Consider the following 20,031-nt stretch of genomic DNA (forward strand, 5'->3'; position numbering starts at 1 on the left):
CTTACATCCGGGTCCGGATGTAAGCAATCGATTTTCTGAGTTCGATTTATTGCGTCTGGTTAAGACGCGATAAATCGATCCCGGATCGATCCCGGAAGTGCCCCGGATCGATCCCGGAAGTGCTCGCCTTCGACGCTGGTACTCCAGCTCGGCGAGCGGAGTACGCAGCATCGACGGGGGAGCCTTCCTGCCGCGTCTGGACCGCGGTAACTTCGGACTAAGGTACTTCGAATTCAGCTACGTTATTAACGTAGCTGAATTTGCGTACCTTAGTCCGAAGTGGGGGGGTTAGTGTAGACCAGCCCTTAGAAAAAAGACGATGCAGGGGGGATATGATAAAGTTTATAAAATCATGAATGGTGTGGACAAAATGAACAAGGAAGTCTTTGTTCATCCTTTCCCACAATACAAAAAGCAAGGGGTCACCCAATGAAATTAATAGGCAGCATGTTTAATACAAACAAGAGGAAGTACTTTTTCACATAATGCACAATTAACCTCTGGAACTCGTTGCCTTGTGATGTGCAAAAGTATAACTGGATTCAAAGAAGAACTAGGTAAGTTCATGGAGGATAGATTCACCAATGGCTATTAGCCAAGATGGTCTGGTATGGAACACCATGCCCGGGGTGACCTTAAACCTCTGACTGTGAGAAGTCAGGAAGGGAAAACAGGTGGGTCTCTCAAAAATTGCACTGTATTGTACACTCCCCTGAAGTTCTGCTACTTGTCACTGTTTGAGACAGGATACGGGGCTAGCGAGTATGGTAACTCTTCCGTCACTATTGCCAACTTGTGTGACATTTGGTGTTTTTTATGGAGATGTGTGATTATGTGAGAATCTCTTCCATTTAAAAAAAAAAGTAAATTGCTAACTCTCTGACTGATAACAAGCTTTAAAAATATGAATCCTAAATGTTAAAAATCAACAAATAAAAAGAATCCCAAATGTATTATTAAAAAAAAAAAATAATTCAGCCTCTTATGATTTGGGGCCTGACTCATGAGTTTTGAATAATAGTTGGCAATAGTACAGGGTTTTGCACCATGTAGGATGTCCTGTTTTAGCATTGAATTTGATGTGGCTTCATGCTTTGTTCAGGTGTGTATATGATGCCCTTCCTACACCGAAGAATAAATAAATAGATGAACACACTATACAGGGGGGTGATTACATGAGAGCAGGCTGCCCCTTAAGTGCTGGTGTTAATAAGGCTCTTATGGGTTTCGAGGACCCTCCCACAGACCTGGGGCTTTGCCAAAGACCGACGAGGCCCCGCTCATCAAAACCCCCTTATAGGAGATGGTCCAAGGTCACAGATAGTTAGGCTAGTAGCAGATCCGGGATTCGAACCCCGCGCCCTAGTTCACAGGCTCAGTACGCTGACGCCTAGACCACAGCGCTTCCCGTAGGTAGGCGCTCATGGGTGGCGGCGGTACGGTCACTGAGGGCTGAGATGTGACGGTGGCACCCCAGCGGGATGGTCACCTTGCCCAGTGGCTCCCCCATCACGTGACCACGGCGCCCGCCTTGGAGCGCGGAACGGAAATGACGCATCCGCACCCCAGTCGCATGATGTGGCAGAAAAAAAAAGGCCGGGGGAGGGAAGAGTGATGAGTCCTAAAATAGTCCCTTCCGGTAGGGGATCCCTCCGCCGTTCCCATTGGATACTCCGTAACCTCTTCACCGCCGTCCTCTGGATTCTTCCGCCTGGCCGGCGCTGTTAATGCGGGGTCCCGGCAGGTGAGGAGGCGGCTGCTCCTTCAGTTCGTGTATCGCTCCGCCAGCAGGAGCCGTTTCCGGATCGAACGGCTCTCTCTCTCTTCCTGGCCCATTCCGCCATTGCGGTGCTGCGCCCCGGCCTCCCTTCACCCCCGGAACCCCTGAGGAGACTCCCCGGTCCGGTCTCGGGCTGGAGCCCCCACCAGCCGCCGCTGCCGCCATGGCCCAAATTCTGCCCATCCGTTTCCAGGAGCATCTCCAGGTAGGGGGGACGGGGTTTGGGGTGGGGGGGCGCTGAGGGGAGCCCGCCTGTGGGGGTTACGGGCACCCCCATGGCTCAGATCTTACCTTCGGGCGCCGGGAGCTGCCCTGTCCGTAGGGCTTGGCCTTCCGCTCTGCTCCTGTCAGGGGAGGAGTGCGCTGTCGGGCTGTGGCCCCCGCCTGCCGGCTCCAGCTCTCCCTCCGCTTCCAGGCGCACCTGCAGCGGGAGGAGCGTGGGAGGGCTGTCGAGCGATGGGCACTGCTCACCCAGCCTCTGCCTCAGTCCATCCTCCTTTTGCACCAGCCACCCTGGTGCTCCAGAGGGCACCTTTCCCTGGAGCGTGTTAGTGGTGGGGATGCCGGCCCTGACTACTACACAGCTGCCTTGACTCCCCACTGGCCCGGGGAATGGCTTTAGTGGCACACAGGGATGCTGAATCTTCCCTTATCCCTCGTTAGTTTGTCCCAACCTCTAAACAGTCTGTTAGCTGCCGGTGGTCAGATCTCTCTCAACTAGGGTGTTTCTCTCAGGCCCTTATTGCCTTTTATTTTCTTAAAGGTGGTACATGTTTTAGTGCCATAAAAATATAAATGCCTGATTAAAGTCCAAGGTCCAGCATGTGCTTAAAGATCCCATGGAAACAGAGCAGTTGGTTTTCTCCTTACTGTGATTCTGTTCTAGTGTCTCCTTTTCTCTATGTGAAGTACAGTAGTGTACTTCAACCTGTTGTGTGGGCGAGGCTGGGTCTGGGCCTAGGCCTACAGTAGCACCTGCTGGGCGGTGCAGTGTCGTGGGAGGGGTAAACTGAGAAGATCCCTCTGTGCCTTAGTTCCTCTTTCCATATTAGGAGCAAGTCTTTCTCTGGGTTAAAACCAAGTGAAACTGCTAAACTTTGTTTTGCAGGAGCTTTACAAAATGGATGACATAATACAAATTAACTTTGTGTTACTGTCTATTTAGATGTGAGATATGGATGCCAATGTTATCTTTCTATAGTGGTGATGTTAATGGTTGTGTAAGGTGTAATCTCACTTACTGCAGTAGTGGATTAATCTCATTTCCTTGCAGAGAACTAGCTTCTAACGTTGTGCCAGGAAGAACCATGCAATTAGCAATACCATGGAAGTTACAGCAGTATATAGCTGTGGCAGCGTAGGCCAATAAATGCACAAGCTACAGGTTTTTTCCTCCCTGTTAGTGTAATGTCAAATGGTCTCTGATAAAAGTAACTTTACATGTGGATTTCTGTCTGATAAGCAGTAACTTGAGTGTACTAAAAAGTAACCTCTCTAGGTTAAAGGGTCTCTTAAAGAACAGAATAGCCTTAATATTCTTCAGAGATTATGTGCTATACATAGCACATTATGTAGCCTAATGAACTGAAGTTTAGCATATGCCCTGGTACTGAAACACTAAGATCTAACAATTTTAAAACAAAACACGTTTGGGAGTAACAAATGTAGGGAGGGGTCTAGGGGAATCCTGTTGTAATGGAAGGCTGACTGCACCCCAAGCTTTGTCATGCAGTGATTTGTCTTCATGCCAAAGAACTTGTGAAGGAGACTGCACAAAATTATACTGTTCAACAAAATATTTCTCAGATTTGCCTTGTATGGTGGTCTTTGTCTCTTAGCAATAACTGAGCTGGCACCCTGGCACTATATTATTAGCTTTCTGAAGCCTTGTGAAGTTTTTGTGTGTGTGTGTGGGGGGTCTTCCTCATAATTTGGCTGTTCCTTAAATGGAAGGAAACTTCTAAGTCAGCACATGCAAGTTGAGGATATGGAAAGATTCAGTTGCTTAAAAAAATAGTATGGCTCAGTCAAACCTAGAACTGACTACATTTGTTTCATGTCTAGTTACCTTTTCAAAGGAACACTGGCAACTGAAGCCCTATCAGCTTAAGAATTGTCCCCAGGTCCCTCTAATCTGAGGTTTTACAGTCAGTTTCACTCTCTGAAAGTGATCTCTTACACAGCAAGAAAAACAAATGGGGAAACTGAGTAGACAAAGTGCACTCAAATTCCAAGTGAACCAGCTGAGAACTACTTTTTCTGATGTTTTTTTCCATAGACTATAAAAATAACTTAGTCCATGAGTTTGCACAGGGCTTAAGTCAAGTTAGCACTTAAATCATTGAGTGTGCATCTTAATTTTACACTACAATTATTTTAAAATACTCTTTGACCAATGGAATTGCTTTTCTAATTAAAGGCAAAAATGTCACTGTAAATGACTGGATTGCTTCAAACTCAATATGTAGTAAGGATTGTGGGAAAAAAACAAGTTGAAATAACTTCTTATGTGCCAGGTAGATCAGCCTGTATTAAGCTATTGTAGAAAATGGATCTATAATACATTATTTAAGATGCAAACTATGCATGAGACCCACCGTCACACTATAGTGACAAATGAAACCTACCTGCTCATGTTAAGAACTCTTAACTGGGTTTCATGCCAGTATGCTACTCTAGAGCTGAACTGATCAGTCCAAAAATTGATCCCTATCCTTAAATATATAGCTTCTACAGTTATACTTGCAAACTGCACTTGTGCATTCAGTTGAATAGCTAGCCATAGTATCTGGGTACACAAGGCTTCTTGTGTATCATCTTTCTGAGATACTATTAAATGGTTTCCTGTAGCTGTTTAACTTTCTCATTCCCAAACTTCAAACGTTATTGATCAGTCTAAAAATTCTTCCCAAAACTTAGTTGAGTTGCCCTGTATTGTGCTTATATTGCGGGGGTTTCTTATTCTACACTTAACCAATAAACTTTGCAATAGGAGCCAAAACATCAGAGGGAACTCCTGAAACCTGTTTATTTTTTTTTTGTACTGTTAGCAAACTCTAGAAACAAAACTTCTTGAATTAAGTAAAGTTGCTCCACACATTACCAGGTATGACCTTCAAGCAGTTTTGGTGGGGTACAGTCTCGAAGTGTCATATTTCACATACTAAGATACTTTTATTCATTTGAAAAATCAACTTTATGAATCCAAAATGTTATGTTCAAAAGCCAATTGATCTAAAAATATTTGGGGGAGGGGAGGAGGGAGAAATCTTTCTGGTTAGGATACAGTGGGAAGCATGTGCCTGGGAACAACCTTTGGTAATATGGCTCTGGTAATAGACTAGCAAAATGCACTTGTAAAGCTTTAAAATGTATAGCATGCTTGCCTTTATGGTGGCTGGCACCATGGATCTGGATAGAACAACCACCATCCAATTCAGAAGTAGCAAGTAGCTTCAGACATGTCTAAAGATCAGTATGATAAATGTTCAGGTAAAACCTAATCATCATTTAGTCAGTAGCCAGTATCCCCATACACTGAGATTCTGATTCTCCAAGGAGAATGAGCATTTTCTGAAAATTAAGATGGCTGCCTCAGCTGGCATATCTGATTAGCTGGTGTGGATGGGACAAGGCCATTGATTCCTTCTGAGGCAGTCCATTGTGAAAGGAGTATATCTTTTACAAGCCAAAAGCCACTTGGAGGACACTATAATCAAATTGTGATTAATGCATTATAACTGACTTTCTGGGAGTACATATTATAGTTCAAACTGAAGCCTTCATTATGGATGCAAAAATGGATTGGCTTAACAGTTCTTCCTTGAGAGATTGGATATACAGATGGCAAGCATTAAGTTAATTTCATGGGTCTCCTAATGCATAGGAGTTGTTTCACTAGCCTATATCTTGCATGCAGAAAATGTTCAAGTGTAGAAACCAACCAAGTGAAACATTCTGAGTTCAAGTATCAGAGGGGTAGCCATGTTAGTCTGGATCTGTAAAAAAGCGACAGTCCTGTGGCACCTTATAGACTAACAGACGTATGGGTGAACACTCACTTTGTTGGATGCATGTGATTCTGAGTTCAGTATGCATCAGGACTCCACTTAGCCCTGTTCCTGGAGCTCTAATGGACAGCTATCAAATGGCCCCCCACAGTAGTGGGGTAAATGTATAGTATGTTCTTTACAAATGAACTAACACACTGTGTATACATGTTATACTTTATGACATACATATTTGAAGAGATTCAATGAGTAATACTGAAAGTCAGTAGAAATCCTAAGGCTTTCAATTGAACATCCTGTATTTCTGCCCTGTTGAAACTATTCAAATCCTCTTTCCTACCCATCAAGCTGTCTTACTGATTTTAGATTAAAATCTTTTTTAGATTAGATTTTTAAAAATTGCGTTTGCTGTTAGAACTTCTGTGAATAGGATTGAACAAGCAATTTGATAGACCTCTAGGGCCAGATCTTTCAAGAGTTCAGCCCTCAAAATACTGAGTGCTCCTGAAAATCTGGGTGCTAGTACTAGCACCCAATGTGGAATGACTAATATTAATGCCTCCCTTCCCTAGCCTGGATATGTAGTAGTAATCTAGTGAACTCCACAGCAGTAGGTGTACTAGCAGCATTGCTTTAATACATCTTATAAAGGCTTGTGGTATTTGGGGGTCATTTCCTCCCAGAGGAGACTGTCAGAATAACAGCTCACTGTGAATTACCAAATGTTCACATCAGTGGCTACTTGTATTACTGGGAGCGATTTTTTTGTTTGTTTTGTTTGTTGCAGTCTCCTTTAGGACTACAGTGCTGTGACCTGTGAGCTGAAATAAATGGCTTAATGAGCATTTGAAGTGCACAGCCTAAATTCGTATGTGCTCTTTAGAGTATTTTAGATAAAAATAGTTTTCAGAAATACTTCTGTGCAAGGGACTTACACCTTTGTCTTCTGGTAGAACTTTATTATCTGACAACATTCAACTCCTGAACTCTGGGGGAAAAAACCCCAAAATTAAGTAACAGAATGCTGTGGTCATTGGTCTAGGTACTTTGGTACTGTCAAACACGTGCACACTGGCAGTGTCTGGCAATTCATTGAAGCATGTTCTGAAAGTATAATTTTGTTTTCTAGCTATGCCAATGGATTAGCAACCAGAGACAATTAAATAGGAGTTGGGCTTTAAATGACCCTGAGATTTATCAGTAGTAAAACCAATGATCAAATTGCATTATGATGTAAGTGTAAATTATTTGTACACTATTTAAAATAAGCTTCTTGCAGTATTACTTCTGACTTATGTTGGTGACTATGTAGATTAGCATGGCTCTACTATATACCAACAGGCTACCTCTCCCAGTGTCTCAAGATGAATAGCTGTAGGAGCAAGGCTTTATATTTCTAAGACTTTATTACAGAATATACTGTGCACCTCATTCAATATTTAATCTAAAATTTAACTGTCAAAACACTCTGCCTAATCTTATTTGCAGAGTAAAAACAAGTACAGTGTAGTGGGTCTCAAAGTAATTAGTCAGTGAGGTTTGTAACTGATTTAGCAGAAACTAGAAAATAGTGTGTGTGTGTGTGGTGGTGGTGGTGGGGGGGGGGGACGACATGTTCATCAAAGCTTTCTTAAATGACATGTGCCCTTGTTACCATTCATAGAGGAACTGTGATTGGTTTCAGTTATTGACTAAAATGTGCTGTCTACAAAGGAAAGTGAAATAATTAGACCTTTCTTAATGCATGTTCCTCTTCTAGATATTGGGTTAGTAATGTAAAGGACATGCTGGGATAAAATAGTACTCAACACTTTGACTGTTATTAATACCAGTATTAAAGATTAAATTACTTGGAGGATTGGTGTGTGTGTGTTTAAAAAAAAAAAAAAAAAAAAAAAAAAAAAAATTAAATAGATCATTCAGAACTACTGGCCTGAAGAGAATTGCAGTTAACAGATACTATTTTAACAAGTTTACTTTTCATCTTTATTTACTGAGTCTTTAAGCGAATTGGTCCAACTATAGAGCATTATTTTCAAGTAATGTAACTGACTGAGGACACTGTATTGTATATTACTGCTGTCAGGTTGTTTGCTACAAAACTGAAAATTGGGGCTGAAACTAAGGTTGTGGGTGGGGGTTTTTTCTTTAATTTAAGCATAATTAGAACTTGTGGTGAACTCTACCCAGATGTGAACTTGCTCTTCACTTTTAAGCACCATAATACTTTGTTTTCAGAATCACTCAAAGCTTTGTAGGTTACCTCTAAGTAACATTGGACAAGTATGAATATTGACTTATTTGGGAAGAGCATTTTACACCACTATTGAATAATGGGGGATGATTTTCCCTCTCTTCTCCCCCCCCACATGCTTTCATTACTTTAGCATGTGGATTTATAAGTAGATGAATTAAGCACCAAAAACTAGAGCCTAAGTGCTTGCATGTTTCTGGTGTAACGGTATTGCGTTACCCATTAATGTCAATTAAAGCAACATTTTGAAAGTTGCCAAAACCTTTGTATAGCTTAGTCTCCAAAATATTGTAGACTGCCTTATAATAGAGTAATGTAGCAAAACTGTGCTTGTTCTAAATAGGTGAATGTCTAGCAATGCAGCTGGGAAGGAAGCCTACAGTTCAGTGTGGAGTTTTTCAGATGGAAAGTTGAGCAATAGTGGTAGAGGGCTAAACTTGTTCTCAGTGTGCCTATGTGAGTTTCAAATGACCTATACCCTCTGTATGTACTAAAACAAGCTGGATAAGCTCCAGCTGAAATGCCATCTTCTGTTCTCACTGTTGCCTTGCATATGTTGCCTTGGGGGGAGGGATAGCTCAGTGGTTTGAGCATTGGCCTGCTAAACCCAGGGTTGTGAGTTCAATCCTTGAGGGGGCCACTTAGGGATCTGGGGAAAAATCAGTACTTGGTCCTGCTAGTGAAGGCAGGGGGCTGGACTCGATGACCTTTCAAGGTCCCTTCCAGTTCTAGGAGATAGGGTATCTCCATTAATTATTATTATATTGAGAGATGGTGCTGTAGGAGTGGAGCAATAACAATTGCTATAGTAGCATGAGCTAGATCTTGACTTTGAATTTCCTGTTTTGCCATCTTATTTGGGATCTCAAGCTTGTACTGTAGCTGTATGAACTTAAGGAAGGGGCTTAGGGGAGCCTTGAAAGTGACAAGGATAGAGCTGAGCCATGTAAATGGTTACTTCACAACTGTCTCTACACTGTTGGAATCTTGGAAATAACACTTTAAATATTTAGCTTTTTAGCTAATGCAGCCTACCAACATATTAACTTGGAATTTGGATGAGTTACTTGAGTCCTGATACGTAATTAAATTAGTTTTGTGGTCTGATAACAGTCCTTTCTGATTTGCTGAGACAGATCATAGATATCCTAGCACAAGGAAGCTTCAGCTGTTAGCAAGTTTTCTGAGAGTGCTCTTAAAACTTCTAAAATTCTGTGATTGTTGTTGCTCTCTTCCCCCCCCCCCCAAAGATTACAAATCTTTCAGTTCACAGGGCTGTTTGGCTTCCTAGTCCTGTAGATAAACCAGTTTTTTGGGGGGTGAGGGGGATTTCTGTCAGCTGTAAGAACAATGGCTTATATCCTGTTGTTCAGTGTTGAAGCTAGGAAATACTGCATTCTCAGCATTTTTATGCCCTGGGGAGCAGGGAAAGCTTGATGAAAGCTCAGCAAATTCTGTCATAAGAAAGCATACTTTTCAGGAAGGATGCAACAGTTACTGCTGTCAGCACATTTTTTTCATCAGGTTTCATACATTTGTTCTAATAAATTAGGGGTATTTTTGTGTGTGTGGTAAACTATTCAAGATACTTGCACTGTCCATCACAGTAAAGGCTGTCATACTTATTACTACTGAATAGCTTTCACTTACCATGGCTGTTACTCTTACAATAGTGCATTCAGATGAAGCCATAATCTAAAATTAATTGCTTTAGGTACACCATGCAATTTATCTGAACTCTCCAACCTTCAGTTCTGTTTTTAAAAACTTGAACTTAGCTTCAGACTGGATGCAGAACAGCAGTTGCTCTTGCCAGAACTTTATGAAGCAGCATTATAACTTTGTGATGCTTTGTTTCTATAACTACTTTATGAAATAATCATTGGTTATACTTTCAGAGTTGGCAAGATGTCCTGTAAAATTTAAGCTGTGAAGTAATTTTTCACATCCCCCTATTTAGTTTCTGAAGTGACTATGTAATGACTAAATTAGGCTAACCTTCATTCTTTTCCTAATTCTTCCCCTGGAAGCTACAAAACAAATGCAACAGATTTGAGTTTTCCAGTGTAGTGTAATTCTCCCTTCCCTCTGGTGGGATATTACCTTCACATTAAGTTTAGTATTTTTCAAGATAACTTCAAATATTGTCTCAGCCTCTGAATTTACCTGCTGACAAATGGGCAATGACCCTGAATCTGCACAAAGTGAACTTTCTCATTTGATAACAGTAATCTCCAGAGTTGCTTATAACAATAGTGGGTTAAGTTTCAGTGTAGATTTGACAGGTATTTTTAAAAACCAGGAAAATTGCTTCTAGGGATATTCAATAATTAATTGAACAAGTGTATCTTGTTGCAGGTTACAGTTTTAATGTTAGTCACCAGCAGGGGTCTAACTTCATGGAAAGTAGGACTGAAATAAGTTTTCCCTACTAGAAAGCACCATGTGTATACCTGAAGAAGAGCTCTATGTAAGCTTAAAAGCTTGTCTTTCACCAACGGAAGCTGGTCCCCATAAAAGATATTACCTCAACCATCTTTTCTCATGTGTGTCCCTCCTAATTTGGATAGGCACTTAGCACCCACTAGCATGGGCATCCATGTTAAGTTCCAAGGTAGACTGAATTGGAAACTTTCTTGAAGAAAGAAAAGTTCTGACTTCTCACTTTAATAATGAAGTTGGTACTCTTAATCATAAGATTGCAGCTTCTGTCATAAATAACTGAAGATGCTTGTGACTGGTCAATAGCTAGATACTCTGCCCTGGAGGTCCCAGTTTTTAAATGGGGACTAGAGAAGACTCTCAGGGGTCTTACTGCAAACTACACTACAGACCTATATCCGTATAACTGACACCCTTCCCCCCCCCCCCCCCCACACACAGTGTAGAGATTCTCCCGTCAACATTGCTACCACCTCTTGAGTGGATTAACTATGCTGATGGGAGAAGCTCTCTCATTGATGTAGTAGCATCTTCATCTATAGCAGCACAACTGCAGCGCTATATGTGAAGACAGGACCAGAGATCCATTCACTCTTTATGTCCACCTCCTTTTCACATTGTGTTAATAACTTGTGTTGTGCTGAACTAAAGTGTGAAGAAAAGGTTCCTAATCTGCCCCCAAATTCAACTTTAAAATCAACCACCAGACCAAGGCTGGCGTAATCATTTTTGCATCATAGTTGTTCCTTTTTAAAATAGGATTTTCTCTTGGGTCATCTTGTAGTGATAATTAAAATTTGTCCCAGCCCACATAAGATTAAATCTTAATGACTCAATGTAGGCAGTAACATGTGTATGAGAAGTTGTGTGACTGCATGTTTTGAAGAGGTTTAGCAGTTTAGAGACAAAGTGGGTGAAGTAAAATCTCTTATTGGACCAACTTCTGTTGGTGAGAGACAAGCTTTTGAGTCTCTCAGAGCTCTTCTTCAGGTCTGTGAAGAGCTCTGTGCCTTGAAAGCTTGTCTCTCACCAACAGAAGTTGGTCCAATAAGATTCTCTCACCCACTTTGTCTCTGAACTTAGAGCAGAAGTTGGAGGAAGTTTCAAGCTGGCATTGCCAAGCAAACTGGGGTCAGCTTATGAAGGCTTTTAATGTGGTGAGCTCACTTGGTACCCGATTAGCCTAAAAAAATCTTTTTAAATCTAGAAAGCAGGCCTACCTCTATGGGGTTGATAGTTGTGTTGGTCCAGCTAAGAATAGTCTGCCTACACACAATGTACTAGGGAAGCTTGTAATCTGCTTCATCAGTCCATCTCCTCAGCTTGCTAGGCCTTATGAACTTCTGGCTCTTCCTGTTCACTGGTTGCAAGCTGGACTCAATCTCACTCTCCCCCACTACTAAGGGCTTGTCCACTTACTGGGGGTTAGACGCCTGTTAATTGATCCACTGGGGGTTGATTTTAGCAGGTCTCATGAAGACCCACCGATCGCTCTCCTGTCGACTCCGGTACTCCATCAGAATGAGAAGCATGAGGTAAGCTGATGGGAGAGAAACTCTCCTGTCGACCCAGCGCAGTGTAGACACCGCAAAAGGTTGACCCAAGTTACGTCGACTCCAGCTACATTATTTAGGACAGATCTACACTATGGGGCTCAGTTGACCTAAGTCTACAGAACAATGAAGGGAATAGGCACTGGAAGTCAACCAATTCCCGTTTGTGGGGGGACATGAAAACAATTATGGATGCCTAACCATAGCGAGTTAACAAATTTTCCTGCAAAATATACTGAATTCACTTGAGACTGGTAGAATGTTAAATTCCACGGTGTTGCAGCCATGGAGTTCAGAAGGCCCGGAGTGAACTGACTGGAGCAAGCCATATCTCTTGGCCATTGTTTTTCAGGCTCTTTGAATGTGCATTGGTTTACATTTGGCTCAAGCTTACCAAGGTTTTCTGCAACAATAAGGGCTAGATAATTTTTAAAATGAAAGCTGAGATGCTAGAAAACAATTCTGCAGCAAATTCCTCCATTGCAGTCTAAATGGGGCCCTGCTTAAAGGTGATATAGAGCAAGGGTGGAGGAGAAAAATAGTTTGTGTATCTTTCTGTCCTCTGCAGGCTTCATAAAGGTTGAAAGGCAAAAGCACTTTTTTTGTTTAAAACTTCACACTTTTTATTAAGTCCTGCTTTGCCAGAGATCCCTTTACTTAGTTGAATTGCCAGGGATGTTAGGAACATGAATTTTTAATTTTTTTAATAAAACAAGAACCTCCTTTAAGATAACACAAATTACATTTCCTCTCAGGTTTCACTTGCAGGTATGTTTATGGTCCTTGCTCCTCCAGTTTTTGTCTTTTAGGAAAAAATGTAGATGACCCAAATTCCCCATGTAAAACCAAGCAGGAGAATCTTTAGGGGAAAAAAAACAAACCAAGCCCTTTCTACATCAAAGACAAAAAGGGCATACGTCAAATTTCTCATTCCTGGGTTACCTTTAAACTTCCATAATGGTTCACTGTACATGGAGCAAACTCCAAAAAACTACTACTGCAAGGACCACAAACACTAGCCCATGTTAAATAACCTCTTTACCTCAGCATTTTATTAGAGCAGAGCCAAGCAAATCTAACTCCTTCCCGTCTTCAAATTCACCTGTCTCTCTCTTTTTAATTGTAGACTAGTTGTCTTCTGCCTAGACAAGTACACCAGTGCTTAGTAAATTTAAGGGAGGTTGTTGGGTTTAGACCAGGGGTAGGCAATCTATGGCACACGTGCCAAAGGTGGTATGCGAGCTGATTTTTTCAGTGGCACTCACACTGCCTGGGTCCTGGCCTGGTCTGGGGGGCTCTGCATTTTAATTTAATTTTTAAATGAAGCTTGTTAAACATTTTAAAAACCTTATTTACTTTACATACAACAATAGTTTAGTTATATATTAGACTCCTAGAAAGTGGCCTTCTAAAAACATTAAAATGCATTACTGGCACGCGAAACCTTAAAACAGAGTGAATAAATGAAGACTCGGCACACCACTTCTGAAAGGTTGCTGACCCCTGGTTTAGACTCTCACAATAGCATGCAGTTAGCATATTTCAATTTTTAGTTTTTACTTACCCCAGGTCTACACTGAGGGGGGAGGGAAATAGCTGAAGTTGTGTAACTTAGATCGATGTGAATAACAGCTGAAGTTGATGAACTTAGATTGACTTACTGTGGTCTTCACTGCAGTGTTGACTGCTGCCGCTCCCCCATTGAGACTGCCTGTGCGCCTCGCTGAGCTGGAGTACAGGAGTCAACAGGAGAGTGCTCGGGCATCGATTTTATCGCATCTAGACTAGACACAATAAATCAATCCCCACTGGATCGATCGCTGCCCTCCAATCTGGCTGGTAATGAAGACCTACCTTTAAAGCATTTGAAAGGGTGCCTTTGGCTTTGCCATCTACCAATAAGTTCTACTGCTCTATAGCAATATTAAGATCTCTAACATTTACTATTCCACTACAATTCTTATGGAAACAAGTGTCCTACCTGGCCTACATGAGTTTGTTGATACTGGGACATATAGGAATGTTCTGAAGGCTGTAAAGTTAGTCCCTAACTACTATTGGTTAGGCAGACCTAGGCAAAGCTGGCTTTTCTTCCCCTCATATTCATCACTTGTAGAATTAGAGTAGCTGGAATTCCATGTTGACCATACAGAAGTACGGCATAGGCTGAAAGCTGGCTAGGGATGACCCTAACATACTAGTCTGTCAATGAACCTTCATTGTTTAGATGCATTCACCATCACAGCTTGAATGTTCCTCGTCATGATCTATGGGAAAATGCCAATAGAATCAAACTAGTTACTCTCTGAGCTGCCATGGTGAACATCTAAAGCTTGGACAAGTTTTGTGTAATAGCTGAACTTCAAAGATTCCAGTTCTAAACCAACGTAACTAGGCTCCAGCGTGACAAAGTTAAATTGCTACTTATGTCTGCTGTTAACCAACCTAAATGCAATCTGATAACACTCGTATCTTGTAGCACCAGCATCGAAGACACTAGTACATGAAGCACTACTTCTGGCAGATGGTACAGTTTGGCCATGATTATTTAAGGTAAATCTGCCTGGATATTGTGGTGGTTAAGCCCCGACTTCACTGGGATGACTGACTACCATCTGTCAAGACTTAACCATTACAAATAGAGTAACTCAGAATTTAAAAACAAGTAAACTTTTTTGAGTTTAGGGCCATAGTCTATCCAGACATGGGTAACCTTAAGACCAGTGCAGAAAGACATGTCTGACTTTAATTGAATTAAATGCAGTGAAGCTTGACGTCTACATTTGGTAGATGTGAACAGCAGTGCATTTGTCTAATCTCAGATTTCAATTAACCTGAAAATATTCCTGTTCATCTTCACTTTTCAATCCTACTGAAGTAAAGGTGCATCTCTTCAGGCAGAGGTGAAATACAGGTCAAGTTCCCAAAAGTAATCATGTTCACTATCTGGGAAGTGCTTTAGGCAAGTACCATAACAAAGTTCTTGTTCATGTTGCAAGCAATTGCAATGCTCAGAGTATGAGTGCTGCTGTTCTACTGATCATAACACCATAGTTGTGGTAGTCTAGCTCAGGAGTAGTGTGGGGTGCATGGGAGGAAACATCCTGTAACCTTCACCTAAGAGAAGATTTTTCAAATAAAAGCTCTGCAGACAATTGAAGATAACAAATGAATTGCAACCTTAGCACATACCTGTAGTAAGGGAGTGGTATATCTTATGTGTGTGTAAATGTGAATGGCTACTTAGGAAGGTGTGGCTTTTACAGTAGTATTTGCACTTGGTCGTGTGTCTAAGGTAAATCCATGCAGTGAGTATGACACTCCCTCTTCAGGTGGAATGTTTCAACTCAATCACTATACTCCTTGCTCATGTGGAACACTTCAGGTCCAAGACACTATATCATGTCTTTCTAATGTGGGGGGTGGGGAGGGAGAAGCCTTTGGAGTGAACTAGTGTTCACTTTTGGATTAACACACAACCTTGGTGATCTGGAAAGCTTGACTAGTTGACTTGCATCACCTGGATAGGAAAAAGTGATACAACTCTGTAAACCAATTTGCATAGACCACTCCAGCTGTCTAACAGTTCTTTGGTAACAAGCAAGAATATTGACTTGGAAAATCAATCTTAAAAGCAATTGAAGTTTTGTGTATGCAGTCTCCTACGGAATATATGCTCTCCCACTGAGGGACAAAAGGTTATGAAACTAAAATGCTGGAAAAATAATATTCAAAAGGAACTGTTATACTTCATGTTAAATACAGACACAAACTTGCTTAGGCTTTCATTTTGACCCTCCAGTTACTCAAGATAAAAATAACTACTAAATTTCTGTATGCAGAGTAACTTGACATATGAAATAATTCAGACTACTGTAACTCAAATAGATTGTTAGAAATTCACCTTTTCCCTTGCTTTTCTGGGAAAGGACAATCTGAAATTGAACAGAAAGTTACTCAGCACATAGATTCAGGGAATTCCTAGCTTGGATCCCACAGCAATGTAACTACCATACTAGGGTGAAACTGTACAATGTCTGCTTGAGGTCTGCCTTATAGTTCCTACAGTAAATACAACATTGACACTTTTGCACACAGTTCAGTTCATACAGCCATTTTGAACCTTGTTATATAATTTAGCAGCAAGGATAGCCTAACTGAAGACCTGGGCTCTTGATAAAATCATGCAACTTAAAAAAAAAAAAAAAAACTGGGATTCTAAATAAGCATCTACTTTATTTAGTGTCTCTGCCAGACCATGGGAAATGTTTGCTCAAGGTTTTAAAATGATCAGGTCATGATCTACCGTCTCAGTTCTTGGGCAGGACTTGCTCTTTGTAGAGTGAGTGGGAAGAAAAGTGATTGAGCAGACTCAAGCTTCCATGGGAGCATGATTGGAGCACTGACTTGAGGTCAGGAATTGTACCAATTTTTGCCTCAATGCCAGAGTCAGAGCTGAGAAGATAAATAACATGTTTCAACGTTCATGGAAACTGCACCTGTATTCCTCCTCATTGGTCCACCAAGGGTGCACAGTCCAGGCTCCTTAATCATCTTGGGCAGAGACCTGTATCTCTCTCCCTCTTGACCAGGAGGTGTGTGTGTGGTGTGTGTTTGGTTTTTTTTTTTTAGGCTTCAGTTTCATGTCCACACTGGTATCCCCAACAAGACAGACTGCCAAGACAGGCCAGTACCTGCACTTTGCTTTCTCTTTGAAAGCTATGAATAATGTAATTGCCAGTAGTGTTAAGTTACCACACAGCTCTCTGTAAGCAAGCACACTTTTCTTAAAGTGAAAACATCTTAAAACCAAAAGAGAATGTGCCTGATGATAAGCTTATCAGAGGTCAGTCCCCAACTCCAGCATGGGCTCTGGTAGTAGTGAGTCCTTCAAACCTCAACAGGGTTTTCCTGTAGTAACAAGTTCATAGGTGTGCTAGTTCTTCATAACAGCTTTAACTCAGAGGTTAGCCTTGCCTTTATATAGCCTGAGCCTTTGATCTTGAGACTCCAGGAATAGGTAATCGACAGATGGTGGTCCTCTCTTCAGGCTATATGTTCAAAAGGTTCATGGTTTTTTTGTGGTTTTTGCATAACTGGAAGTCCAGAATTTGCATTCACCTTCCCCTAGAGATTCTCCAGGCAACCACTTGACGTTGTCCCAGAAGTACATTCTTGTCTGCCACACTGTTTCAATGAAGTCCTTTAAAGTTCATTACACTTCTCAGGGTTCACTTCCCATCTCCCCCTCCCTGAGAAGTTGCATGCAATCCCAGCCCACAATAAGACTTGAACTTTGCATTTAATCTAAAAATACTTGAGAAAAATTTATTTTAAGTTTAAGGATCTTGCAGGAAATTTCCATATTGGTCACAACATGCCCAATTTGCCAACCTATAAAGTGGGTATTGATATCTTTTACACATACTTGAGCAGCATCTCATCACTTGTTCTGTCCCAAATGTTGCTTGGTTTTGTGGCCTGCCTGCATAAACAGAAGTCTAGTAATGACTATAGTAAGCCAAATTGCAATGTTGTCTCTCCCATGCTGAATACAACATGGCTTGCAGTGTGAAATACAAATACAGTAACTTACAAATGTCATTTACTGTTACCAGCTCAAGCATTCAGGAGAAGTTTATGGGATGCTTGAGCAGAGTAGGGTTCACTGAGCTACAGTATTACTCTAGTAGTGGCTAGTCTCTTGTTCCTTGGATTAGCTGTGGCTGTCTAGTGTAAACACAGGGCACTTAGCTCTTTGGAGAGGAAGAGTGGCTTGCATTGTCCAACAGTGACTGGAAGGGTAGAGTGGAACTTCAATAGAATTAAAACGAGATTAAATGACTTAGTACACTGTCTGACCTTACTCACATTAAGTTGTACTGAGGAACTCCATCTCTGTCCCCAAGGAGCCCAGTTTAAACTAGACATGGCACGGTCAACACAAGTGAAAGCTTGTTTAACTTGCCAATTGGATGGTGCCTTTCTAGTAATTTTTTTTATAAGTAGACCTAGACTTTCAAACTGCATACAAACCTTGATGCAGATGTGAACACATGCATGTGGAAAAGCTGACTTGCACACTTTTGCTTACGTAAGTTTGAAAATCTGGGCCATAGCAGATAGATCATCCAAGAGCTTCACAGGAGAATCTGACTCTTTTTGGGGGGGGAGGGGGAACTTGTTCAGCATTGAACGTCTGTTCACTTTGTGGCAGAAGTAGTTTTAACCTTCTGATCTAAAAGACAAATATAACCTAAATATTATTAATGGGACAAGCTAAGCTAGAGAGTAGAATAAAACTAATATTTAAAGTGCTGTGAAAACCATGAGGCTCACAATGCCTCTGAACTAAGAAGGAATTTCCTCATTTGGGAAGTAATGATGGGTTTGTTGGGAGGGAAATCTAGAGGAAGTAGTAAGCCTTTGTGACTTAAGTGACTGTTGCCTTGAGTAAGTCCATAGCGGTTTGGGGTAAGCCTTAGGTTTGACTCCAATCCTGATCCACTAGATCAGAGGCGCTCCACCTTTCCAGACTACTGGATCCCTTGCAGGAGTCTGATTTGTCTTTTATCATCTCCCCCCTCTTCCCCCAAGTGTCACCTCATTTAAAGTACTTGCTCATGAAATCAGACATAAAAATACATAAGTGTCACAGTACACTATTACTGAAATTGCTTGTTCTCATTTTTACAGTATAATATCAATTGGAATATACACTGAAAAGTACAATATAAACAAGTCATTGTCTGTATGAAATTTTAGTTTGTACTGACTTCACTAGTGCTTTTTATATAGGCTGTTGTAAAACTAGGCAAATATCTAGATGAATTGATGTACCCCCAGAAGACCCCTGCATACTCCCAGGGGTAGGTGATACCTGTGGTTGAGAACCACTGCACTAGATCATACAGATTCTTTCTAAAAGTTGCTTTTAAGGCATCCTTCATTCTGATCTGGCACCCTGTATGTTGGTTGCTTCTATAAACTCCTTTCACAGTGCTGTGGGAAAACGAAGGTTGAGCAGAATAGCACAGTATGACACACCCTCTTTATCAGAGCGTGCAAGAGAAGATTGTAATGGAATTGCTAAGGTGGAGCCTTTCATAAAGCCTGCACCAAGTATAACTGATAAGAGACTGTTAGAACACCAACATTTTACTCAAATTTAACATGTGGTTTCCAGAACACTGTTCTTCAAAAGTAGCTTTGTTTAAAGACCAAACTCTTTCAAGGAGCCACATGTTTGACCTATTCACTTTAGAACTAAATATGCTTTGGTTACTAAGCATTGTCTAAGCTTAAATGAACGCAAAGTTCTGAACTTTAAGTGGTAGAAGACCACTCATTTTCCCACAACTTCATTGTGATACTAATGTAAATCAATTGCAATCCTATAGTTTCATCCAAAGATCTAAGCTTTACAAAATAAATCTCTCATCCCTGTTAGGTAGCTACACTGTTCCATTCTACCAGTGACGAAACTGAGGCACAAAAGTTGTCACTTGTCCTAAAAGTCAGTGTGTTAGAAACAGGAGCTGAACTTGGGTCTCAATGCCATTATTTTAATACCTTGACCCCCATAAAAATATTTGTACTACCAAGCTTCACTGGCTAAACTTTGACTTTAGTTTTAAGCATTTAAAATTAAACAAAGCATACTCCCTTCAAACACTTGAACTGAACTTTTTTCCCCCTAAGCTCCTACTTCTAAAGTAAGCGTTTAATCAACAAATTTCTCGAGAGGCAGATCTGGCCTAAGCAGGAAGGGGTGACTGCCTGGCTCAGTAAAAATTCATGCAGTAGTAGGCAGTGTTATATGTGCTCCACCCTTGCCCTTCTGGAAAGTGTTAACTGCACTACTTAATCCGCTATCCTGACTTTGTTTTTTATGTAGCCCTTGTTAAACACTTAATATTGTAAGAATCACTAAGTGTAAGTTTACACTCTAATCTAACCAGTACAGAAGTGGTTAAGACAAATGAGAGAACT

At 41.2% G+C, this 20,031-nt stretch overlaps 1 protein-coding gene across 1 annotated transcript in view; it reads left to right on the plus strand.

Moving 5' to 3' along the window:
• Window positions 1–1,935: 1,935 nt before the first annotated feature.
• The window catches only part of CLTC (clathrin heavy chain), a 53,481-nt gene continuing 35,385 nt past the window's right edge, over window positions 1,936–20,031 (plus strand). The window contains exon 1 of the mRNA XM_065418489.1: window positions 1,936–1,985. Within this exon, the coding sequence (XP_065274561.1) occupies window positions 1,944–1,985 (42 nt within the window). The 5' untranslated portion in view covers window positions 1,936–1,943. The remainder of the gene's footprint in view (window positions 1,986–20,031) is intronic.

The sequence above is a fragment of the Emys orbicularis genome, chromosome 17, assembly GCF_028017835.1.
Source record: "Emys orbicularis isolate rEmyOrb1 chromosome 17, rEmyOrb1.hap1, whole genome shotgun sequence".
NCBI lineage: Eukaryota > Metazoa > Chordata > Testudines > Emydidae > Emys > Emys orbicularis.